General features: G+C 41.4%; 1 protein-coding gene across 1 annotated transcript in view; it reads right to left on the bottom strand.

Moving 5' to 3' along the window:
* Positions 1–8050, bottom strand: part of thsd7aa (thrombospondin, type I, domain containing 7Aa) — a 292211-nt gene extending 284161 nt beyond the window's left edge. The window contains exon 1 of the mRNA XM_060904722.1: positions 7712–8050. Coding sequence (XP_060760705.1) covers positions 7712–7829 — 118 coding nt within the window. The 5' untranslated portion in view covers positions 7830–8050. The remainder of the gene's footprint in view (positions 1–7711) is intronic.
* Between the last annotated feature and the right edge of the window lie 18562 nt (positions 8051–26612).

The raw sequence follows: 26612 nt of genomic DNA, 5'->3' as shown, positions 1-26612 counted from the left end.
CCAGAATGTTTTACAGCTACATGAGCTGCAAAAATCATGTATATAATGCCAATTTTTTTTGTGGCGCTATAATTTGGTACATGTATGCTAGTTATTGCGATATTATTGCAATGTTATTGCATTTATAATACATCATTGATATTCAGCCATAGTGGATTTTGTTCTTCAATAAAGTTATGTCTGTTTGCTGCATTGAATTGGTTCTTACTGCATTGGTTTCAAGGTATTCCCTCTTGGGGTCCATACGGACCCTGCCTGGTAGTTTGTGTATGTAAAATTGTCTGGTAGGATGAAGGTTAAGTGTGTTCTTTATGCCTTGGGCCCTTTAGTGTATTGCTGTTATTAATACAAGATGTTCTGAACAAAACTTATCTGGTGATTTTGTCTTTATAAGCTTTAATTTTAAAGAAAAGTACTGGGGTCCAAACGGACCCCACATGGTAAGATTAAGGTGTAAAATAGCATGGTAGGATGAGGGTTAAAGTGCTGATTTTATGCAGACCAATGAGGGGCAAAATGCAGGATAGGGGTTACACTGACTAGTCTACTAGTCAACTAATATGTTTACTCTGCCCTGCTGTGAGGTGATGATGACAAGTAGGGAAGGTGGAGAAACCCAGGGTGTCAGAAGGCAAAGAAATGCAGACAGATGATAAAGGTAAAGAACATAGGCTAAATGCACGTGTACCGTATATACGTCTGTATACATTTTAGTGTAGATGAAGCCAGGCTACACATTCTGTAAGACCAAGGGCGGGAATCAGCGTTTTTATTTATTTTTGCTTTAATGGAACATTAATACTTTATCACTTTGTATGCGATTTGAAGCTTGTGTAGGTCTTTGACACATGAATTACTGGCCAACTATTAAAAATGAATAGTCATGCAACCCTTCGTGCAGGAACATAAAGAAGATAAGAAGGAAGGAGGAAATGACATTAGTGTGTTAATTAGTGTCATTGACCCGGTGTGAGAAATAAAGTGAAAGCCGTGCAGGGTTAAATCCAAGGCCCAGTCAATGGGTCCACATTCATCACTCTGCTAACTGCTTCACTTCCTGTTTGTCTGTCTCACTGTTGTTAGTGAATAATTCATAAGTTCATTCGTTATCTATCACAGGGGTCACAGAAGACTGTGGTCCAGCAAAGTGCTTCAGGAGACTGAGCTGAGTGCTTGAAAAATATGCAGCGGGAATAAAAATTGGCAATAGTTCAATACTTGTTTTTAAAACGACCCATTCTTGCTTCTGTAGCAGATTCTCTGTTGAGGCCAATGACATGCTTTTACAGGAATATTAGGTCAGAAAGGAAAGAGCTTTCAAATATGTATTTAGATTTCCAAACAGACATGTTGCATCTGTTTACTCCAGGGCACTGGTCAAATGTGTTAACGTGAAGTGTCACTTTCAATTAAACAATTGTTTACAGTCATAAACATCCATCCATCCATCCATCCATCCATCCATCCATCCATCCATCCATCCATCCATCCATCATCTGTAGCTGCTTATCCTGTGCAGGGTCGCAGGCAAGCTAGAGCCTATCCCAGCTGACTATTGGCAAGAGGTGGGGTACACCCTGGACAAGTCGCCAGGTCATCGCAGGACTGACACATAGACACAGACAACTATTCACACTCACATTCACACCTACGGTCAATTTAGAGCCACCAATTAAAGTGCATATCACGGGTAAATTCAGGAGCAAGATCAGTGTAATTCTCCTATTTTATATTAAACTTTGGTCAAATATCTGTAACATTCTGCATTCTCTGCAATTTTTTTTACCTTGCACAATACCAGAAAAATTCAGTTGAAATCAAGCCATTTGAGGCGAATTGGTCCGCCTCTGAAAAAACTTGGCATTTGGATTTCCCGGCAAACGTTGATTTTCGTGACGTCGTGTGCGGGACGCCTCCCTCTGAGTCCTACGTCAGCGCTGGTTTGTTTATGAGAAAACGACCTGCTGGTTTTCTGCAAATTTCTTCAACGTTATCACGTAATTATTAAAATGGTTAACAGATGTATCGTAGGAGGGTGTAGCAACACCAATCTTGATGGGATTAGTACTCATCGTTTTCCAAAAGACCGGACAATGAGAGAGAAATGGGAGTGCTTGGTTTACACAGACTGTGCACTGAAACCGTGCAAAGCTCACGCAGCCTGCTGGCGCTTCCGCAGGTGACGTCACGAATCTGGCTCCAGACTCCCTTGGGATTTTTCCAGACGCATTTTGTTATTTTATCTTTTTCTGCTGTAGACAGATGGCCTTGTGCAAAATTATCCTTCTGGATGAGTGTGTAAAGGGACATACTTTCATATAAAAAAACAGAAACAAAATTGGTCCAGAATATGCACTTTAACCTAACCTGCATGTCTTTGGACTGTGGGTGAAACCGGAGCACCCAGAAGAAACCCACATGGACACGGTGAGAACATGCAAACTCCACACAGAAAGGCCCCCATCAGCTACTGGGCTCAAACCCAGAACCTTCTTGCTGTGAGGCAACAGTGGTAACCATTACACCACCGTGCCGTCCAGTCATTAACAATAAAAGGTAATTGTTGCTACCATTCAGTTATGTTAGTTGTTTATCCAGACCTTTGTAGGTGTGAAATTTTATGCAGCTGGGCAACTTTTAGTTGAATACCCTTGACCTTCATGTCTTACACTTTAAATTATTTATACAAGAAATTCATAAAAGTGTGAACCCGAATCAAATGATATACTGTAGGCAGGCTGCTGAAATGCTTTCAAGATTTGGAAGCAAAATCAGAGCTCAAACACTTCTCATCTTCTATCACCTCATTCACATGCATATCTCTCTCTCTCTCTCTCTCTCTCTCCCCAATAATAGCCCATTCTTATTAAGCTAATGAGGCACGCACTCAAAAAGTGTGAGTGCGAATCAAAAAAAGGATAAGGGTAAGTGGAAGAAATCACACTGTCACTCCATCCTTTGTCATCCTTTTCAGTTGTTCTGAATACCGAATACCAGGAACGTCCATTCGCGCTTCACGAAAAGAGGAGGACAAAGAAGGGAGCGAGAAAATGCAGATGTGACAGAGCAGATGGCAGTATCTCCATACAGAGAGGAGAAGCAGTGAATAGAGCTATTAAAAATACAGTTAGGCAGAAATAAAAAAAGTACTAAACAAGATGAAGAAGGGTTTATATGAGGTGTTAAACCTTGAGCAAGCTGTACTTGTACACCAAACTGCTTGGAACAGCTGGAGGGAGCCTGAGTGAACCATACCAATCTGGCTCGTGATGAATCTAGAGGAAAACTCATCTAATTTCATCATTTCACTCACTGCCTCAACCATACAATCAGACCTGCAGGCTGTGCATAACACCCGAACAATAAAGCTCAGCTACGATCCATATGCTTTCCACTACTCTTGGCATGTTCTTCTCTGGCTCAAAGTGGTTTGGAAAACAGACACTGCAGCACAGATACTTTACAGCCAAGCCAAATTGCTTGAATTAAGTGCTTGACCTGCTACCTACTGACGCTAAGCCCCACTTGCTTGTACCCCTATAACCTCCAAAGCCTCCACCAAGGGTCAAAGTTCAACATGACACAAAAAACAACGCCTGATGGGGAGTAAGAAGACGTTAAAGGGATTAAACAAAGGATGAGCAACCGTGGATGAAGTAAGCCAGGACCACTTGCATAGTAAGAATGAAAGTGAAAGACTGGATAGGTGGGGCAGATGGGGGGAAGGGTAGTGCTGAGGTTGACAAGTATACGGGCCGTGACTGAACACAATGCGACTGCCAGACCGGTCCAGCCCTGGCCATTAAGATCAGCATATGTAAGCGTATTTGTGTGATCAAGCATGCATGTGGTCCAGAGGGGTCTTGAAAAGTATCAGTACAGTAATTATGCATTTAGGAGTTATTCCACAAAATCGAGTCATATATGAGCTGATAGCATAGCGCTGAGTTGGCTTTAAGCCATGTACGACGAGAGTGAGTGGAATAACTGTTTTATTCTATCCACATTCACTGGATTTTGAAAAACAGAGCATTTTTATTTTTATTTTTTGCAAATTCGATAAATAAAAACTTTGTACAAAATGTACGACAAAATAATTTCTTTCCACTTAGAACGTAAACAAACTGGCGAAATGACAGGAGCAATTTGTGTTATCATGATAATTCCTGAAAAATAAAAAAGATACGTTCTTAGCATGAAATACTTTTATTCCATGTTTTGTTGCTTTTTTTTGTATTTTAGGGTTTTTGTTTTCGAGTAGAGTTTTTATTTCTTCTTCGGTTGGTTCAGCAACAGACACCACCATTTTCTTCTTCTTCTTCTTTAGGGTTTTTTTGGTGGTTGGCAAACCAACTTAAATGTGCATTACTTCCACTGACTGAGCTGGAGCGTGGAACAGGAGGTATTGAGGGGGGAACTATATTCATCTCATCTCATTATCTCTAGCCGCTTTATCCTATTCTACAGGGTCGCGGGCAAGTTGGAGCCTATCCCAGCTGACTACGGGCGAAAGGCGGGGTACACCCTGGACAAGTCGCCAGGTCATCACAGGGCTGACACATAGACACAGACAACCATTCACACTCACATTCACACCTACGGTCAATTTAGAGTCACCAGTTAACCTAACCTGCATGTCTTTGGACTGTGGGGGAAACCGGAGCACCCGGAGGAAACCCACACGGACACGGGGAGAACATGCAAACTCCGCACAGAAAGGCCCTCGCCGGCCACGGGGCTCGAACCCGGACCTTCTTGCTGTGAGGCGACAGCGCTAACGACTACACCACCGTGCCGCCGGGGAACTATATTATTTTAGCTATTTCTATTTCTTTTAAATACTTAATAACAATGTGATATATCTGACTTGGTACACTCCACCATTTTGTTTTTCTCTACTCATGGTATATGAGCTGATATCCTAGTAGTAGAGTGGCCAATCAGAGCGTGCGATTGCTCATATCCAGTGAATGTGGATAGCATAATAAGAAGTATTTCTGAAGACTTGAAGGTTCACAATAGCTAAATGTACTTTCTATTTGTTATATAAGCACATATAGGTCCAGGTCTGAATACAATCAGTAATATTTAAGGAACTGAGGACTAGACAGGAATGAAATGAATTCCTTAATTAATCTCCTAATCACTTGTAGAAACATTAGTAAGGGTTGTTCCTTCACCAGCCTCTCTTTTTCTTATTTTATCCGTCTTTCTCCCTGAGAAAAAGATTTTTTTTAAAAACACAATTTGTCAAGTTACAGAGAAACTGGGAAGCACAAAGTCCTCTGTCCTGAAGACTTTCCTGTGGTGGAAAACCTACAGACCATTACAAAGCCCTGAAAATGATGACTCCTGACATAAATGCTGCATAAACATCTCCATAAACAAATAATCATCATATCATTGATTAAATGTTTTTCTTTTTAAAAAGCAATACTTTTTTAATGGTTTATTATTATCCTTGGAGTATGTGAGATTGTATCTTGTATCAACCTTACAAGTCCCTGTGAATGAGTTGTTGTTGTTGTTGTTGTTGTTGTTGTAGTAGTAATAACATAGAGCAAGCACATTGATAATAATTAAAAAAAAAACTACTTAATCAACACCTTCTGATCAAACAGATTTGAGAATTCAACAGTGCTGTGGTATAATTAGTGCTGAAAATTCTATAAAGTGTCAGTATTACAGGCATGCGACGAATTGCGCAAAGTAGAAAAGTCACCTGACAGCTCTTGACAGCTCTCTTTTCATATATAAATAATTTGACTTAATTAGCGTAGGGGGAAAAACTCTTTTTTCGAGTTCAAAGTGCTGAAGATGAAGCTGCATGCAGGAATACACCTCCCCCTGGGGTTTCTCTCATCACACACACATAGACATAGCAAGCTTCCTCCAGTGGGAAACATGGGAATTCTTTCACAGCCAATCACATCACTCCAAAGCACATTAGTGAATAGAAGCCCCAGTAGTGCACCATATAACACAAGAGTGCTTATCTGTCATAGGCAGAAAATTTATTGCACCTTCATCAAAAACCTGGTCCCACAAACGAGACCACATTTCAATTGGCAGTAGGGTTTTTTAAGACCAGAGGTGCTCTGATATCCTCAAGGAGGTTTCATAAGGACATGTAGACCAAAACATATAGAGAAAGAAAAGAAAGACATGTGTTGGGAATGGTGTGTGTGTGTGAGAGTGAGAGAGAGAATAAACCCAAAACCCAGGGTTGGACTGTATGTAGGTTATGCCGTCTCATCACTGCTTAATCTCCTGCATCCAGTTAAAAAGATAGAGTACTTTCATACCACAGTGCTGTATTTAACAATAAAAACAGCTGCATGCTTTGTACGAATAATAAAAGCTCATGCTGTACATGATACATCGGTCATGTCAGTGCCACAGATCGCCATAGTATTTGTCACGAGATGAAATTATCTAATTAATGAAACCCAAGCTTCATCACATGAACCACGGATCTTGTTCCTCTCTAACCAGCTATGGAATCTGCCACATTGTCTCATTGATCATGTCCAGAAGGATTGAAACAGACCCCTTTGCATCGATCCAACCCCATCTGGCTCAGGCCATGGAGCAACGGGGACCCCGCATCGATCCTGCCCCCTCGTCCAGCCATAAAGTGATGCAAGTGATGCATTGATCACTTTATACTGGACACGGGAGGTCCTGCTTCTCCTAAGCCATTGATTAGCAGCTTCTCCACTCGCTCTGCTTTGAGACAACGGGCAAATGACCCATTGATCCTTCAGGTTTATCAGACGAGGCACACTGGTTCGTTCGAGTCAGCCCCCATGAATCCACCTCAGACCCTCCAGTCTGTCCGGTGCCTTCCCCCCACCATGAGGATGTGGTGTTATCACAAATCAACTGCATGAAGAGTGGAAAGGGGGAGAGGGGAGAGAAAGGGAGGGCTAGAGGGAAAGAAAGGCACCACCCAAAACAGACGGTATCATTCCCCGTCTTCATCTGTCCATGTGTAGATAAAGAGATGCTGCAAACGGGACACTTCAGAACAAGACTTTCAATCTCTGGCAAGTGAGTAAAAACTTACTGACAGTCCATGTGTCTCCAAAACAAAAATCCGGTCCATCCCAATGACCCACCATCATGATCAAGCGGTGATGCTTTTTTTTTCTCATCTCTTTAATTAATCACTCTTCTTTCCCTCATATTCAACACTGCACTGATATGATAGCATATGGATTCAGGTTCTAGTTTCCTTCAGACAGACAGTAAGTATGGCTCACATTTCTTGGAGAACTGTGGGAGATCTAATTATATTCTCGAAGTGAGATAGAGGGTCTCGTACCTACAGGACTTCCATTAACCTCCACACTCAGGTTTGATAAATGATTCCATCAAATACTTCGCTTCTGTTCACTTTAACAGCGAGGGCTATACACTTACTTGCAGGAAGTGCCGTATTTCTTTTGTACTGCCAGTTTAAGTTGTATATGATCTAATATGTCTGTTTGTTTGAATCTCTTCCTTACTTTTAGGTAGCTTTAATTAAAAATGATGCTGTACGAATATCACTTTCAAAAAAAAAAATCCTAAAGACTTTAGGATATGGCAAAGGAAAGTGAGGTGAATTCCTTCTGAAGCAACTCAATCCACACACAAATAAGTGGGATGATGGGATGTGGGGAAGTGCTGGATTTGGATATTCCCAAGAGAAAGGAAATAGCTGTACCTGTTTGCCAGATGTAGGTGGGTTTGTGGTTGGCGATGGTCTGTGTCTGCACATCCAACAGTGCCATGGAGAGCAGAGCCGCCCTGAGGAGCCAGGCAGCTGGCAGTGCCAGCCTCATGGCTTCAGTCCGGCCACTTAGATCCACGGCTGACAGAGTCCACTGCACACTCGCTCGCTCGCACTCACAAACACTAAAGACGAGCAGATGAGCAGAGGGTGGAACGTGTGCCTGCTATTGTCCCTCACTCTTGCTTGTACATATGTGATTCCTTCAGGAAATGGGTAATCCACTGGGCTGCCTCTGCTCCTCTTGTTCCTTTCACTCTCTTTCTCTTTCAGTCTCTTTCCCTGCTTTCGAAAGTGAATGGAGGAAAAAAGAAAAAGTGAGAGAAACAATAGGTCCCCTCAGCTCAGGCTGCTGCTGGTGCGGCTACTGCGTCCTACCCACACTGCACTAATGCAGCACCTCCCTCTCTCTCTCTCTCTCTCTCTCTCTCTCTCTCTCTCAGCCCTCCTCCCTGCCTCTCTCTCCTCACCTGCTATCTCTCTTTCACATTGCTTCACCACTTCACATCTCTGTACCTCTCTCTTTCTTTCTGTAATATATTCACTCATCACCTGCTCTCTCTCTCTCTCTCTCTCTCTCTCTTTCTGAGGATGTCCTACAAACAAGCTTTACATATACAAGAGACTTGTGTGTGTGTGTGTGTGTGTGTGTGTGTGTGTGTGTGTGTGTGTGTGTGTGTGTGTGTGTGTGTGTGTGAACAAGCATTAGAGAAAGTACGAAGCACAAACTTGGATGACAAATAAAAGTAGAAGAGGCATTAAACCGCTCTCTCGACATTGAGAAATGGAAGACAAAGACAGCAAAAACAGCAAGCCAAGATGAATAAAAATCCCAATGAATAATTGAAGAAAATCCTCTCCAAATTTGACCTTGATATGAGCCATCGACTAAAAGGTGAGTTATGAAATTCTGTCGACGCAATCATTATAGAGACAGTGCCTAAGGCGTCTTTCCGCAAATTCAATTCCGAACAGGAACATGTGCTACATCAACATGTCAGCACATAAAACTCGACACCACTCATGCAAGATCAATGGGGACCGCTGATTTTTAATATTTAGTATATTAGTATGCTGCTGGGGTGAGGGCTAAACTTCTCACAAACATTGACTTGGTCCAGCATTAGACATACACAGATCCGAGCTAAGCCTAATATCAAATATATTCATATGTAAACAATAAAACTTTTGGTAAGGTGTTGTGAGAGGAAAATAATCAACAATGAGGTGGTGTGAAGTGGAGTTACTGTTACAGCCCTGATACTGATTATTTTCCAGTAATGGCAGCATTTTATTCCTGATATAGCACAGCTATTTGCCACAACATACTTTTTTATCTATTGACAGATGTATATAATGTTGGAGGAAATATGCAAGGCAAGTTATTTAACGGTTATTCCACGAAATCGAGTCGTACATGAGCTGGTACATGTACGTCGTACATGTCGTGTACAACGAGATTGACTGGAATAACTGTTTTATTCTAACCACATTCACTGGATTTTAAGAAACAAAGCATTTTGATTTTTTGCAAATTCGACAAATAAAAACTTTATACAAAACATCTGATAAAATCACTTTCGCTAAGAATCTAAACAAACCAGCGAAATGACAGTAGCAATTTGTGAAAAATGTCTCATCTCATTATCTCTAGCCGCTTTATCCTTCTACAGGGTCGCAGGCAAGCTGGAGCCTATCCCAGCTGACTACGGGCGAAAGGCGGGGTACACCCTGGACAAGTCGCCAGGTCATCACAGGGCTGACACATAGACACAGACAACCATTCACACTCACATTCACACCTACGGTCAATTTAGAGTCACCAGTTAACCTAACCTGCATGTCTTTGGACTGTGGGGGAAACCGGAGCACCCGGAGGAAACCCACGCGGACACGGGGAGAACATGCAAACTCCACACAGAAAGGCCCTCGCCGGCCCCGGGGCTCGAACCCAGGACCTTCTTGCTGTGAGGCGACAGCGCTAACCACTACACCACCGTGCCACCCCTGTGAAAAATGTGATAATAATAATTCTTGAAAAATAAAAAAACATATCTTCTTACCATCAAATAGTTTTATTCCATATTTTCCATCCATTACCCATAACCGCTTATCCTGTGCAGGGTCACAGGCAAGCTGGAACCTATCCCAGCTGACTATGGGTGAGAGGCGGGGTACACCCTGGACATGTTGCCAGGTCATCACAGGGCTGACACATAGACACAGACAACCATTCACACTCACATTCACACCTACGCTCAATTTAGAGCCGCCAGTTAACCTAACCTGCATGTCTTTGGACTGTGGGGGAAACCGGAGGAAACCCATGCAGACACGTGGAGAACATGCAAACTCCATACAGAAAGATCCCCGTTGGCCACTGGGCTCGAACCCAGAACCTTCTTGCTATGAGGTGACAGTGTTAACCACTACACCACCATGCCGCCCATTCCATATTTTGTTGCTTCTTTTTTTTTTTTTTGCATTTTTTGGGGTTTTGTTTTCGAGTAGAGTTTTTATTTCATCCTTGGCTGGTTCAGAAACACACTTTGGCATTTTGTTTTTTCCTACTCACAGTATACGAGCTGATATCCTAGTAGTAAAGTAGCCAATCAGAGTGCACAATTGCTCATATCCAGTTAATGCCGATAGAATAATTCCTGTTATTATTTATGTTATAGCAGCTACAATACAAACAGTTGTTCCCTCACCAGCCTTTTGTTTTTGTCTTTCTTGAAGTAAATAAGTTTTAAAAAATGCACCATTGTTACAGAGAAAATGCAAAGGTGTCAGACCTGAAGACTTTCCAGTGATGGGAAACCGACTGAGTGTTATAAAGCACTGACACTTTCTAAAAAAATATTAAATAAATATCTTGTTTTAGAAAGATTAAACACATCAGTGATTATAGATTTTCTTTCAACGATGTTCGATAGCTTTTTTCTTTTTCCTTTCTTTTTTACCCTGATTGTTATTAGCCTTAGATTTATGTGGGGTGTCCACCAAACAAGCCCCTTAGTTGTTATAATTTTAGGATGAGCACATTAACATAAACCTTAGGTTTGAATTATAGTCAGAGAATTAACTCCATCTGACCAATCAGATTCAAGAATTCAACAGCACTGTGATATCAGAATATTTAATATATAAATATATGACAACATAGTATAATGATCCCTCATTCACAAATATGTACGAACTGTTAGATACCCACTGCACCCGCCTCTTTCCTCTAAAGGCCAGACGCTTACTAATGTCCATTTCAGTCATTTCACACTGATTAGGATAATAAAGGAAAACGTTCACCCCCTACTGACCATGACACAGAGAGCAAACCCTGGAACAAATTTGCCAAACTGCAGCAACAACAGCCGGCAAGCACTCCAAGTGCCACCAACCCAACACACACACACAGAATAGATTCCCACCCCTGAAGTGGAAAAACAAATTTTTGATTTTTTGATTGTGTCATGTCAGTTATCAGGGGAAACAGGTTAATAGGCATTTTTACACTTAATTAACTTGATCAAACCTTGCGCACACATTCGTGTGAAATTTTGTATTAAAATATCAATATCACTGCACATTCCGGAGGCCCATGAGGGTCAGTTTGGAATGGCAGTGGGCCAGGAACAGAACATTTGGATGGCATCCAGGAATGCTTCTGGTACAGAAAACATGGCACTGCAGCTGGTGGATTTGTCGTAGTAAGTGTTGCATATCCACACATACTATGCTGCATATGTGTGCTTTTGTTTGTAAGAAAGAGAATAAGGCTGGAGCATGCAGATGGTATGGTGTCCAGATATAAAGGACGATTAGCAACAAAAATCTGGGTTGAACTGTATATCATGCATGCATTTAAGTCAAGTCAAGTTTATTTTTATGGCACTCTTAACAACAGGCATTGTCGCAAAGCACCTTTAAAGAAATTTAAAGACTTTTTATCCCCCATCTATCCCCAGTGAGCAAGCTTGTGGCGATGGTGGCAAAGAAAAACTCCCTCAGATGACATGAAGAAACCTCGAGAGGAACCAGACTCAAAAGGGAACCCATCCTCATCTGGGTGATAACAGACAACATGATTATAAATAACTTGCTTCAATAACAGTGTCCTATAGAGTCACAAAGTATAACTGTGAAACCAGGAAATTCATTATAGTTTTAACATGAAGTCTGTTTTGTTGAAGTTATAAACTGTTCATTGATGGAAACTTGAGTACAAAACTGTTCATGACAACTGCAGTCCTAAAGTTAGCAAGTTAACTTTAGTCCTCAGCCATAAAAGCATTACTGTAAGTGTCCAGAGCGTCTTCCAAGTGCAACTTTCGACTGTCCATATGGGGCCGTCCTCCACAATGTGATTAGATTCCAGCCAGACGTAGGGCATCAGGATAGATCAGGCAGGTCCGAGGAGCAGAAGAGGTCAGAATCTCGATCTCAGGATTGACATGTAACTCATAGGGAAAGACAGAGTGGGGGGGGGGGACACACAGGTTGTTAGGTATGCCCAATGTCACCTGATGAGTAAGAACAGGATACATTTTGCGTTGAGTGCAAGCAGGGACTCTGACAAAACTAACTATGACAGCATAACTAAAAGGGGAGAGCCAGAAGGTAACACAGGCATGAGGGCGCCCTGGGACATAAAGCAGCAGCCACTACACCATTAACAAACATCAAAATTTATATGACAGTGCTGTTGAATTGTCTCTCAAATCTGATTGGTCAGAAGGTGGTGATTAATATTCTATAAGAGCAACTCTGACAGAATACCAGCTGTATTTCAGACTACAGGTTTATACAGTATTAGCAGGTTACCTGGGCGTTGCTTGGGTTTTGCAAAATTCTGGGTTGCCCCCAGACTTCCGTGTCAAATTTGATGAAGATCTGTCAAGAAATGATGTTAACCCAAGACAAACAAAAATCCAAACATCCACCACCCAGGGGCCCACCGGGGACCCCTTGGGGCCCAAATATGGAATTTCTGAGTTCTGACAAATTGTGTCCATCTCCTGTACCTATGTGCCAAGTTTAGTGAAGATCTGTCGAGAGTTTGTGTTGATAAATGTAACATGAAAGGCATTGAGGGAGGGGGTGGGTGGATGTTGTGCCCCCCAGGGACCTCCTTGGGGCCTGCACATGAATTTTGTTTATATCTGCAAAATTCTGGGTCATCCCCGGACCTACTTGCCAAATTTGGTGAAAATCCGCTGGGAAATGGTGACATTAGCTCAAGACAAACAAACAAACTTTGCCGCTTATTATATAGATTAATGTTATTGCTTCAATAGTAACAACTCATTCACATTGACTTGTATGGTGGATGTTCTACATAATCTAATCATCAGGTGAGTTTGGAACTACTGTATGTGGAGAGAACTTTATCCAACTCAAACTACAAGTCTAGAGACTTAGACCAAGTCAGGAAACCAGACTAGAAACATGACAATACTAAGACTTGAGAACTTCTCTAGGTGTAATGTGAACGCTTCACAGAGACTAATAAACACAAAAAGGTGTATAACACAAAACCAATCTTAACTAGAAAATAAAACACTCGAATATACACCGATCAGCCATAACAAACTGATGAAAAAATTAAAGCTGGCTAAAATAGAAAGGTGTCAGCATTAACTTTATCAGCAGTTTGTGCAACAGTATGAGGGCACTTCAAAAAGTTCTCGGCCTCACCCAGAAACAAGTGCCGTAACTCTCATTTTGGGGCATAACTGTATACTATAAAGCCTTATATGACTGTCTACAAAAACTCAAATGAAAGAAACAATCAAAGAAAAAAGGAAAGGAAAGCTTCAAGCTGGTGTGCTGTTGCTCCAGGACAATGTGCCTATCCATACAGCACAGGGGGCAGGAGCAGCCAAATGTGGCTTCGAACTGTTGCCCCATGCACCTTACCCACCAGACCTGGCACCATCTGACTTCTATCTGTTTCCCAAACTGAAATCCCACTCGTGTAGTCACCATTTTCAGAGTGACGATGAAGTCATCCATGCTGTTCAGGAGGATCTGGGGGCTCAAGATGTGACCTTCTTCCACAAAGGGACAGCAAAACTTTAACATCAGTGGACCAAGTGCATTGAAGTTAAAGTAGACTATGTCAAAAAATAACACAAGAACAATTTTTCTCCTGTGACATTTTCTGGGTGAGGCCAAGAACTTTTTGAAGTACCCTTGTCGCTCTTCTGTGGGATTGGCCCATATGGCCTTTGTGCTCCATGTGAATCAATGAGCATTCGACATCCATGACCCCATCACCAGTTCACTGATTGTCCTTCCTTTGACCACTTTTGGTAGGTATTATCCACTGCATACTGGGAAAACCTCACAAGATGTGCCATTTTGGAGATGTTCAGACCCAGTCATCTAGCCATCACAATTTGTCCCTTGTCAAACTCGTTCAGATCCTTACGCTTGCCCATTTTTCCTGCTTCCAACACATCAACTTCAATAACTGACTGTTCTCTTGTTGCCTAATATATCCTAACCCTTGACAGGTTCCATTGTAATGAGATTATCAATGTTATTCACTTCACCTGTCAATGGTTTTAATGTAATGATTGATTGGTGTAATTAGACATACTATTAAACAAGTTAGTGACAAGACTGGGGGAGGAGACAAATATAAAATAAGTGTAAAGAAGATCCACATTGAAAAAATGATCAAAAAACATAAACGCAATCTGTTACACCAGAATAAGAGCTGTGCACTGAGAGAGTGGAGTATGTTAAGAAGCAAAGAAAAGCATATAATCAACAGTATGGTGTTAGCTTTCAGTTAGCAAATGTTTCTTGAACATTTATGGAAGGAGTCTCGAGTTTACTGCCAAGAGAAACTCTTCTTGATGGAGGATGGAGTGAGGGGATGATGTTTTATTGCTTTTATACAGGCTTATAGTACTCAAGTCCGACTCATGCCTTAATTTTAAGGACTCATGACTTGAGTTGGACTTGAGCACTGATGACTGGGACTTGGATTTTTTTTTTGTAGCATGCCATAATAATTTGGCAAAGATATTTATATCTACATTAATTTTTACACTAATTTTGTGCAAGAGAATGCACATTCACCTGTTCATACAGTGGTGCTTGAAAGTTTGTGAACCCTTTAGAATTTTCTATATTTCTGCATAAATATGACCTAAAACATCATCAGATTTCCACACAAGTCCTAAAAGTAGATAAAGAGAACCCAGTTAAACAAATGAGACAAAAATATTATACTTGGTCATTTATTTATTGAGGAAAATGATCCAATATTACATATCAGTGAGTGGCAAAAGTATGTGAACCTTTGCTTTCAGTATCTGGTGTGACCCCCTTGTGCAGCAATAACTGCAACTAAATGTTTGCGGTAACTGTTGATCAGTCCTGCACACCGGCTTGGAGGAATTTTAGCCCATTCCTCCGTACAGAACAGCTTCAACTCTGGGATGTTGGTGGGTTTCCTCACATGAACTGCTCACTTCAGGTCCTTCCACAACATTTCCATTGGATTAAGGTCAGGACTCTGACTTGGCCATTCCAAAACATTAACTTTATTCTTCTTTAACCATTCTTTGGTAGAATGACTTGTGTGCTTAGGGTTGTTGTCTTGCTGCATGACCCACCTTCTCTTGAGATTCAGTTCATGGACAGACGTCCTGACATTTTCTTTTAGAATTCGCTGGTATAATACAGAATTCATTGTTCCATCAATGATGGCAAGCCGTCCTGGCCCAGATGCAGCAAAACAGGCCCAAACCATGATACTACCACCACAATGTTTCACAGATGGGATAAGGTTCTTATGCTGGAATGCAGTATTTTCCTTTCTCCAAACATAATGCTTTTCATTTAAACCAGAAAGTTCTATTTTGGTCTCATCCATCCACAAAACATTTTTTCAATAGCCTTCTGGCATGTCCACGTGATCTTTAGCAAACTGCAGATGAGCAGCAATGTTCTTTTTGGAGAGCAGTGGCTTTCTCCTTGCAACCCTGCCATGCACACCATTGTTGTTCAATGTTCTCCTGATGGTGGACTCATGAACATTAACATTAGCCAATGTGAGAGAGGTCTTCAGTTGCTTAGAAGTTACCCTGGGGTCCTTTGTGACCTCGCCGACTATTCCATGCCTTGCTCTTGAAGTGATCTTTGTTGGTCGACCAATCCTGGGGAGGGTAACAATGGTCTTGAATTTCCTCCATTTGTACACAATCTGTCTGACTGTGGATTGGTGGAGTCCAAACTCTTTAGAGATGGTTTTGTAACCTTTTCCAGCCTGATGAGAATCAAAAACGCTTTTTCTGAGGTCCTCAGAAATCTCCTTTGTTCACGCCATGATACACTTCCACAAACATGTGTTGTGAAGATCAGACTTTGATAGATCCCTGTTCTTTAAATAAAACAGGGTGCCCACTCACACCTGATTGTCATCCCATTGATTGAAAACACCTGACTCTAATTTCACCTTCAAATTAACTGCTAATCCTAAAGGTTCACATACTTTTGCCACTCACAGATATGTAATATTGGATCATTTTCCTCAATAAATAAATGGCCAAGTATAGTATTTTTGTCTCATTTGTTTATCTGGGTTCTCTTTATCTACTTTTAGGACTTGTGTGAAAATCTGACGATGTTTTAGGTCATATTTATGCAGAAATATAGAAAATTGTAAAGGGTTCACAAACTTTCAAGCGCCACTGTATGTCATGTTCAGGAACAAAATAACGTTAATGGCACTAAAATGCCTGGAGAGAACGTCTCTAGGATTGTCCGCTTTGCTTATACAGACGTCTCGTGCAGTGGGAAAAAATGCACTGCTATGTGTTCCATATGTAGAACTATCGAGGAGGCAATGGGGACAACCTCGAACTTCAATCGTCATTTGGCAAGACTCCACCCAGAGAAGGAAGTGACACGCTATGTTCATTGCTCTGTTGATAGTGGGCGGGGCTTGCTGACCGATGAACTAGCTAGTGTTAACCCTGTTTCATGTTATTTGCCCTGTTGATAGTAGGTGGGGCTTGCTGAGTGATGAACAAGCTTTTTATCTGTAGCCTATTAACTAAAATGGGGCAGTCAAGCAGTAATGTTAGTCCAACACAGTAGCAGAGACGCTTTCACATAAAGGCAGCAACAGCCACCATCACATGATGCAGCTGGAGTCTTGTTCTCAGACTCAGACTTGGATCAGTAGTGGACTCAACTTGAAATTTTCTTTAATGACCTAGATTTAACTCGGACTTGAACACTGGGGACTCGAGACTGGACTCGGACTCGAGGTTTAATGACTCGACTACCGGTACAGCACTGCTTTTATAACATACAGTAAGTGTTAACAGGTACTAACTTGTCTGGAAGACATTCTACAATATTCCATGTAACTATAAACAAATAAAAACTACAATTTGTCATTCATTAATAAAGTGTAATCGTTGATAAATTGTCATGACATAAGAAGAATCTCCATAACTCCAGGACATGCTGTCATGGTAACAGTAATGCATTGGGTCATATCACACCACCCTGCCATTGATTATTTTCCTACAACAACCTGTGCCTTTGTATTTTATTCCTTACTTATCCTCTAAGATTCCAAGCATACTCCATCTTGGTTCATAAAATGCACAACTATACTGTATGACCACACATCCACTTCATTCACACATGAATGCATCAGTGAGATCAGTGAGATCCAGTTGGTCACTGCTGTTGCAGAAATAGTGAACATCAGCAAAAATTAAAGAAAGGAGGTCAACGAGACAAAAAAGTGGCTATTTAGAAGAAACAAAGCAATGCTTTATAAGGAACTAAGCTCCAGTAACAAAGCAAGCACAGACAACTGTTATACTGTATGAGGAATACTACGGAGAGGAAGAGGGACACATCAATGAGAAAAACAATGCTCTTTTTCCAAAAGTGCAATAGCAGATGCACACAGCACTACAGTCTGATTATTGTGCGTTCCTAATTCATACCGAAGTAGAAAAACACATTTATCCCACTGTCACATATGCTCTCTCTGCAAGCTTTGAGAAATGAGCCAAGCAATGGCATGGGCGACAAAGCAATCCCATAAAGCTCTCGCACAGTAAGACACACACTAAATGATGAAAGGCAGCTACAATGTACGGGATGCGTGTAAGTGTGTGTGTGAGTGTCAGGGTGTGTTTGCAACATGTCTCAGTTATTTCAATCCAATTACATTTTGATGAAAATAATTAAAAGCCTGATTAACACCATGTCATGTCTCAGAAATAAATTACCCCGCTGTCATGCTATGTAGTTAACACACCACAATCATCAGAAAAAAATTAAGATATAACATGAAGCTGACAGAAATAATGACTGTAAAACACACACACACACACACGAAGTGGTAGATCTGAGGGTGAGTGTGGAACCTGTGTAACTTTGGCTACTGGAATGCTGTCATATCACTCCAAAGCACTCCAGTGTTTAGCTTTTTATCTCATTTACACCAAATTCAACTCACCAGTTGATTGCCAAAGCCTTCATGAAATAAATTTGGTAATAAAACCGCATGTCCAAAACCACAGTGATAAGGGGTTTTGCCATTTTATAAATCATTCATGAAGCCACACATGTCCAGGATCCTTGGAGGTTATTATCCCACATTATTGTCTGTGTAGGGTTTTGCATGTTCTCTCAGTGTTCACTTGAATGTTCTTTGGGTTCTCCAGTTTCATCCAACCAGCAGAGAAAATGTTGATAGGTGAACTGGCTACTCTAAACTCTGGTGCCCCATCCAGGGTGAATTCTCTCTATAGGCTCTAGAGTCACCCTGATGCTGACCAGGATAAACCAGTAACTGAAGTTCATGAATGAATGAATGAATGAATGAATGAATGAATGCCCCCTTAAGGAACCTCCAGGTTCTTTCATTTCCTCCAAACACCCAAGAACATGCCGGTAGGTTTGATGACTCTAAATTACCTCTGGGTGTGAATAAGTGTGTATGTGTGTGAGATGGACTTGTGTCCCATGCAGGGTGTATTCCCAGCTTGCAACAAGTGTACCCAGGATAGGATCCAGATCCACCATGATGCTGACCAGGGAAAAAATGGTTACTGAAGATGGATGAATGAATGAAAGCAAAGGAAGCACAGTCATGTTGCAAGTAGTACTGGTGCCTCATAGCTCCAGACATTGAGGTCCAAGAGTAAGCACCAGGATTCACATGTCTTTCCTATGTTTTCTCAAGGTCTCCTGTTTCCTACAACCACCCAAGAACATACGAGTTGGTTGACTGACCAATTGCCATGAACCGGCCTCTCATCCAAGCATATTCCTGCTTCAGGATCCTGCACAAAAATGACAAGGATAAATGGGTAACCACAGGTAGATAGACACAAGGACAAAAGTCTCTGACTGTGACCCTCCAGCACCTGAGTTTGACAAAGGCCTGGTAATGTCAGTTATTAGCTCATCCTGCCAACAGGTGATGAGCTCATACCATCATGTGTTGTCTGTCATCCGTCTGTCATCCATTGTCTGTCTGGCATCGTCCACATTTCATGAAAATCACTTCTCTCTCAATTCTTCACCAATTTTTATTCTTTTTAGCAGGAATGTAGGTCTGCCTGGGGAGCATATAGCTTCTACACAAATTTGCATAATTGCAATTAATCATGAAGATATGGAGTAATTAAGCCCTAACAAGCAGTTTCCACACAAATCGCTTCGTCTCCCTCAATTCTTTACCAATTTTGATTCTTTCTGGCATGAAGGTAGGGGTACCTAGGGTGCATATAACTTCTACCCAGATTTGCTTCATTACAATTATTAATGATGTTGTGGACTAATTAAGCCTTAATGATCAATTCAACAAAAGTTGCTTCTTCTCGGTCAATTCCTCGCCATTTTGGATTCTTTCTGGCAAACATTTGAGCTGGACTGGTTGAGAGTAGAATTGTTCAAGGTGGCCCACTTTAGATCGTTCCTTCTGGACTAGACAGGGCCGGAGTGAGCTACGCCATCATTGACTGTCTTGCTTCCATTTTACTGTTATTATACACAGGTATTTGTTTCACACCTATTCCAAGTAAAATTCAAATTCAATTTTATTTGTATCACATTTTAACACAGCCACAAAGCAACTTTACAGAAATCTGGATGCTGATTTAGATTCCCAATGAACAAGTCAGAGGTAATAGTAGCAAAGAAAAACTCTGTAAGATAGACTGAGCAAGAAACCTTGAAAGGAATCAGACAACAGGTATAGATGTGGAGAATGCAGAGTGTGCACTGATATTCTATTTGAATTAAATGGGATTAAGCCAATAAAACGATGACATGCATACTGAATTTGAAATATGAGTACACCCATATAAAATGTGGTAAATGCTTTTAAACAAGCCCATCTTGTTGTGATCATATCCATATCTAAGTAAACCTGACAGGCTGGTCATGCCCCAGTTTGTTTTAAAGGGAGCATTGATGGACTTGCTCATTTTTCAAAACAGAACATCTGGAAGGAGGGGGATGGAAAAATCAACCAATCAAACAGTAGGGGTATGTCCAGCCATGCTGATCCAATTTAAATATGCAAATGTTCTCAGAGTTGCAGGGGGTAGATGATGAGGGAGAACAAAAAAAAAAAGGAGAGCATCCTAATGCAATCGAACATTTAGCATTGTTTAGCCTTCAATTAAGGATTTAATTATACTTCACAATGAGGTGTGGGGCAAGAACAGTGCCAAGAGGCATGATTTGATGAAGGAACAAAAACCAACCAGTATAAACTCATGTACAATTGGTTTAAGCATGTAGCAGTGCTCGAGAAACACTCAATCAGCAAGGAAAAGCACTAGCAAATTAGAATGGGTCCAGCTGGAGCTCATCCAAATGTCTTTCCCTAATGCCTAACTAATACACCGACAGCCTCAAAACAAAAAACAAAAACAAATAAAAACTGCTTCTACTGTCACAATAGATTTTCTGCATGACTATGTGACCAGAAAACTATAGAAATTGGACATTTCTTGTTTTTCCATGACTATTGCTGCAGTGTTTAAATCCATACCAGCTGCTGTTTACCCCCCAAAATCTGCCCATTCAAGATCCGTAATTTGGAAATAGGTTGCCAATAATGGATTTGAACCTTCCCATAAATGCTAATCTAAGCAGTTCGAATTTGTCAAGGCAAATCAAGCTTGAAATGAGTTCAGCCAGCAACCCTCCTCCTCAAACCCTAAACCTGATCCTGATCCGACTGAGCCCACCACACTGCTATTGTCTTCTGCCAGCACATAATCAAACAGGGAACAAAGGCTTCATGGGACACCTCCTTCTTTAGACGCCCACCAAACCGTACTTCACACAGAACTGTAAGGAGGGGCGTTGGGGGGAAAAAATTCAAAGAGGATTTCAAAGAGGTTTACCATCCACTCTCCTTCAGGAAGCACAAGGACCAGCCTAAAGGGAATCAAAAACAAATAAAAGGGATCTTCTCTCTTTTTTTTTTATTCCATGGCGCTGTTGCATTTTTGAATCTGATTATCAGGAGGCACTGATTAATTTTCTGTAACAGCAGCTCTGACAGCAGTGCTTGTTGTAATTCAAGTCATAGGTTTATATTAATGTGCTTTGTTATTTTTCTGTAGCGACAAGAGTGTAGACTTCTCATGAACATATTTTAAAACATCTTTAACAAGAAAAAATGTGTAATCATTGATATGGTAAAACATGCTGTAAGGAACATTTATTGTAATATTTATGGACGGAGTCTCCAGTATTAGTGTGTTTTCTGCCAGAGCCTTCAGGACAGACAGCTTTGCACGTTTTGGTTTCTCATAACATGACAAGCTATGAGGGAATGACTGTTGAAATAAAGAAAGTCTCTCATCTCATCTCATTATCTCTAGCCGCTTTATCCTGTTCTACAGGGTCGCAGGCAAGTTGGAGCCTATCCCAGCTGACTACGGGCGAAAGGCGGGGTACACCCTGGACAAGTCGCCAGGTCATCACAGGGCTGACACATAGACACAGACAACCATTCACACTCACATTCACACCTACGGTCAATTTAGAGTCACCAGTTAACCTAACCTGCATGTCTTTGGACTGTGGGGAAACCGGAGCACCTGGAGGAAACCCACGCGGACACGGGGAGAACATGCAAACTCCACACCGAAAGGCCCTCGCCGGCCACGGGGCTCGAACCCGGACCTTCTTGCTGTGAGGCGACAGCGCTAACCACTACACCACCGTGCCGCCAAATAAAGAAAGTATCTTGCAAATAAACAAACTGAGCTAAAAGTCTGTCTTTATGTTTGTCCTTTATTTAAAAAAAGCTGCATTTTGAATTTGTTCTTAACGATATAACCACTAAAGTGATGAAAATAGATGGGACTATTTTTTTGTCAGAGAGGCTGCCATAACTCCATCGTGCATGAGGTCATTTTCCGCAAGCACAGCGGAGGTGTACAACTGCATGCTATACTAGTGTCAGCGGGGCAAAGTATTCTGTCAGGGATAGTTGGAGACGGATGTAAGTGGAGAAGAAAAGTGCAAACAGGCAAACGGTCCAAATCGGCAGGCATAAATCGTGAATGGTAAAACAGGCAAAAGCTCGAGTGAGGCACAAACAGAACATCATAGACAGAAGCAGGGTCAAAAACAAGGAACAGGAAACAGAAATCAGAAACCAGGAAATCAGTCAGGAAACAAGGCTCGGTAATGTGTCACAACAATGCAATACTTCGCAAAGTAAGTCTGCATTCTGAGTCCTTATTTAGGCACGCTGATTGTGCCTTAATCCTGTACAGACGTGTGTCATTTGCGGTGTGCCTGTGAATCAGCCCAGAACATGCGCTGTCCAGAGCGCGCCTGAGAGTCCTTCTGTTGTGACAACTAGACTATAGTATCATATTATGGTCTAGCATGACTTCTTGGTCAATTTGTTTGCATTTCTCCACAAAAATTATGGCAACGAAGTATTAGAAAAGGAATCAAAATAAAGTAGTGGCTAGTTTATTTCCTGTTTTTTTTAAATTACCTACTTATCTTCCATCCGTTTGATGTTTGACATGGTATGCTGTCATGCAGAATCTTACGTCATGCAGCGCCACCCTTGTTGTCGTCTCCTAATACATCCATGTATCTGGTTAATCCAGTATGGCCACACCCAAAGAAATGGCCCAATGGACTGATTTTTTTCATTTAGAACATCTTGTATTAATGTATAATGATGACCATTCATAACCCCATAATTTCAAATTTTTCTGGTTAATCTCTTTAAAGCTGTTATAACAAAAACAATAACAGGAAATAGTGTGTTTCAGATGTTCCATATGATTAAATTTAACTCTAAATGGAAATATTAATTAAATTGATTTGATTTGAGTTCCTTTGTAGGCAAGGAAGTAATTGAAAATGATCCCCACTCTTTGCATCCACCCTTAAACACATGAGGCTGAAACACTGATGTGAAGAGCCTACTTACATGCTCAATCGATTCATTCTTTAATGACCTTGTCTACATGATGCAGTGTGGTGAACAGACTACACACCTGAAAGAGGAGATGGGACAATGTGGTTCGTGTCTCAGGTGGAAGCATCATGCTATGGCTGCCAGAATGGGGCCCTGCATTGGTTGTCACTGGAGATGGAACATCTGGTGCAGTTTGCCTCTGTAGATCTCATCTAATTTATACACATACAACAAGGTGACTTTTATAAAGATACTTTGGATTTCTGTTAATAATAAAGTTTTGAATTTGGGTCAACTTCAAATTTTGTCCTCAAGCCTATCCCAAGAATATTCAGCATAAGGCACTCTGGATGGGATGCCAGTCCATTAGGGCACCACGCATACACGCATTCACTCCTACACTGTCAGAAACAGGGGTACAGTAGGAGTCCGTTTCTGTCTCTCAAGGTACAATCTACACTAATGTACTCCCCTCTGGCTCATTATTGGACTGCAAGGTAACTATGTGTCCCTTTTTAGGGTCAAAAAGGTCCATCCATCCATCCATCCCTCCCTCCATTATCCGTAACTACTTATCCTGTGCAGGGTCACGGGCAAGCTGGAGCCTATCCCAGCTGACTATGGGCAAGAGGCGGGGTACACCCTGGACAAATTACCAGATCATCGCAGGGCTGACACACAGAGACAAACAACCATTCATACTCAGATTCACACCTACGGTCAATTTAGAGCCACCAATTAACCTAACCTGCATGTCTTTGGACTGTGGGAGGAAACCAGAGCACCCAGAGGAAACCCATGCAGACATGGGGAGAACATGCAAACTCCACACAAAAAGGCCCCGTTAATTGCTGGGCTCAAACCCAGAACCTTCTTGCTGTGAGGCAACAGTGCTAACCACTGCACAACCGTGCCACCCAAAAAGGTACATAAAAGGTGCAAATAAGTACCTTAGAGGGTCCTGCCCCTCTAAGCCATTGTACCCCTAAAGGTACCATGATGTACTTTGTTTTCTGAGAGTGTAGTGCATCCCATGGGGAAGGTCACTGATTCAGACACTGAACAAATGCCATAGTCAGAGGTAGACATAACTGTCATGATTCCTGCCTGTACTATCCCATCAGTGAAGGTAGCTTGATGCTGTAGTGTGTGTTCTGTAGTCTAGTCGAGTCATTCAGGTCAGCCTCACTCATCCGTGTTTAATGGAGTTGGCTGTAAGCTACTAGAATACTAGCCATGACAAGACAGGAGCGATCAGGCAGGACGTGTACTGGAGTTTCCATGAAACAGCTCAGTAATAATGAAAGCAAATTGCATGATGAAATGATTAAGATGTCCTTCACATAGAGATGAAGAACTTGACTTGTGTATCTGCACATGCTGATTATAACACCAGGATGGCCATTCATAGACAAAGATTTTAGTTTTTTTCACATCTAGGGTTTTATTTTCACACAAGCATAACATATGGCATGTTTGTTTTTCCCCATTCTCATTCAGTTGCTGTTGTAGTCAGAAATGAATATATCTGCATTCTTAGTCAAATACTGTACACGTCCCATTTCTTAAAACCCAGTTTTGTGGATATACATTATGAATATCACCATTTGCAACACAAATAGGCTACTTGACTCAAATAGTACCTAAGTATAACAAACTGAATTTCATCTGTAACAAATACCCACCACGGGTTTACATTTATACTGTTTTTCATCAAATTATCACTTATGGATAACCTGTCGCGCGCACAAACACTGGGCTCTTGAACCTTCTGTGTGTATTTGAGTTGACTATCACAAAACAAAAGTTTTCATTTGGCATGTAGGCTATGTTTAAAGCTAATGTGTCTCACTGGAATTCAGTAACGATGTGTCATGAATGAATTTTAGGTGAATGATGCAAGCCGAATCGCAAGTATGAGTCTTTTTGTTTTGTTTCTTTTTTTTGTAGATGGAGGAAATGTTACTCTTTTCTGGAATCCCCATCACTAATTTATATAAATATAGTGTCAGGTATGCAAGCAACAGACAGATATAAGAGCAGTAGAGAGTTTATTACAGCAAAGCAGGCAGAAAAATCCAAATCGGTAATCAAAGGCAGAGTCATTAAACAGGCAACGGTCAGGCGAGACATAAACAGCATATCAAAGGCAAGGGCAATAGGCAGCGATCAAAAAACAAACTGGGTCAATAACCAAATAAACACTACACATCAGCAAAGGCTTGGTAAGGTCAGGTACAAGAACACTGAGCATTTACTCCACAAAGTCCTTGTGCTATAAGAGTGTTTATATGCAGAACGGTGATGAGACAGTGATCAGGAACAGGTGTGATAATCAGTGTTCTAGAGATTGAGAGCGGTAAGGTGCAGGATGGTTGTTGTAGTCCGTGGTGGCCATGTTTGAAGACCGCTGTGAACTCTGAGCAGGTGCAGACGTTACATATAGCCTTTATACAAAAATTTTTGCTTTGCGGAAATTAGTGAATAGGACGACTACATGCTGGTGTATGGAAACGCTGACAAAACTGAGCAAAATAATCTTGCAAAAAGTCATTATATACAGTAACTCTCCTGCTAGCACCACATACACGTAACATGTGGTGGCATGGTGGTGTAGTGGTTAGCACTGTTGCCTCACAGCAAGAAGGTTCTGGATTCGAGTCCAGTGGCCAACAGGGGGCCTTTCTGTGTGGAGTTTGCATGTTCTCCCCATGTCTGCATGGGTTTCCTCTGAGTGCTCTGGTTTCCCCCACAGTCCAAAGACATGTGGTTAGGTTAACATGGAGCAGCCATGGCCTGAAGGTTGGGCTGATGTGCCCTTGAGCAAAGCACCTAAGTCCCAACTGCTCCCCGGGCGCTGTAGCATAGCTGCCCACTGCTCTGGGTATGTGTGTGTGTTCACTGCTTCAGATGGGTTAAATTCACTTAAGTCTTAAGTCTGTGCTTGAGTGTACGTGTGACAAATAAAGGCTTCTTCTTCATTTTGAGCTTAAATGTACTGGAATAAAATATAGGAACTAGCCAGACTTGAGGTAACATTCACCAACAACTTACTTTTTGTTGACAGTAAGAACATGATGTTATACAACTACATATTTCTTTCCCTTAGCACTTACCTACCTAACTAGCTTGCCCAATATTTTTATTATAATACATTAGTTACCCCTTTTAGCCTAATCAATTAGGTTTCTAAGCAACCAAAACATAGCAGAGGGCAGCCCATTGGAGCTTTACTTGCCTGAGGGCTAGCTAACGAATTCATCATTTGTCCATCTCTAAGGCTACGTTTACATTACGTCGAATCAGCGGATCATCAGATTAACGTTCTTAAAACGATTCACGTTTACACTAAAACCGTTAGCCGTGCACACAGCA

The sequence above is a fragment of the Neoarius graeffei genome, chromosome 22 (genome assembly GCF_027579695.1).
Source record: "Neoarius graeffei isolate fNeoGra1 chromosome 22, fNeoGra1.pri, whole genome shotgun sequence".
Classification (NCBI taxonomy): Eukaryota; Metazoa; Chordata; class Actinopteri; order Siluriformes; family Ariidae; genus Neoarius; species Neoarius graeffei.
The sequence above is the reverse complement of the archived record's forward strand: the minus strand, read 5'-3'. Positions and strand labels throughout refer to the sequence as shown.